Here is an 808-nt window from a genome sequence, read left to right as displayed (position 1 = left end):
TATATATATATATATATCGATCCCAAGAAATCCCAAGAATCGATCCCAAGAAATCGATATATATATATATATATATATATACTACATATGCATATATACATATACATGAAGAATACTATCTTGTTTCATTTTATATAAGGGTAAATATATGAAAGGTCCTGCTATAGATACGGTAGCATTTGCATAATAACTGGAATTATGAACTTGAAAAGTCTGTTGCATTCATAAGCGATATTATTAGCAAGATTGATTGTTTCGTTGCAGAATATCAAGCAGTTTATATATGTGTATATATGTAGAACATCCATAAATCATTGAACTTGAATAATTCCTCGACACATTCCGGAACTACACAACCTGTTCCGAGAAAATTTCCCACACCATTCCCTAACAAGTTCATCCAATCCAATCCGGTCCGATCCAACTTATGTCACTTCCCATCAAACCAAAGAATTGTACCCAAATGCAAATTCGCTATACGGTGGTGGAAATTATTTAAATTTATCTAAAATTTGTTGATAAAATTTTCGATAGCTTCTCAAGAGATTATTTTAATTTTAACCGATTTTACAGTAAATTCAATTCAGATGCCTAAAATTGTCACTGGTAACGGTAAATGGAAAACGGTTGATGTTTCTGGTGAATGTATCTTTGATGATAATTTCGCATTTCTTTCATCATTCGAAGAATACATACCCATCGAAGAGCATAAGGATGTAAACAAAATAATGGTATTTTTAATTTCCAGTCTTTCCTCCTTCTCATTGGATTATGTTGCACATTGTTCGTTACGGTATGATAATAATTG

General features: G+C 31.3%; 1 protein-coding gene across 1 annotated transcript; it reads left to right on the top strand.

Annotated features, from left to right (window-relative positions):
- Nucleotides 1-587: 587 nt before the first annotated feature.
- LOAG_16125 (hypothetical protein) lies at nt 588-793 on the top strand (the record flags this gene model as incomplete). Its single annotated transcript, XM_003151614.1, has 1 exon — nt 588-793. A coding segment is annotated over one exon (204 nt), but the record flags the coding sequence as incomplete, so codon positions are not given.
- Nucleotides 794-808: the final 15 nt, after the last annotated feature.

This window comes from Loa loa, assembly GCF_000183805.2.
Source record: "Loa loa unplaced genomic scaffold supercont3.4203, whole genome shotgun sequence".
NCBI classification, from domain to species: Eukaryota; Metazoa; Nematoda; class Chromadorea; order Rhabditida; family Onchocercidae; genus Loa; species Loa loa.
Note: the sequence above shows the minus strand (reverse complement) of the source record. Positions and strands in the feature narration are given on the sequence as shown.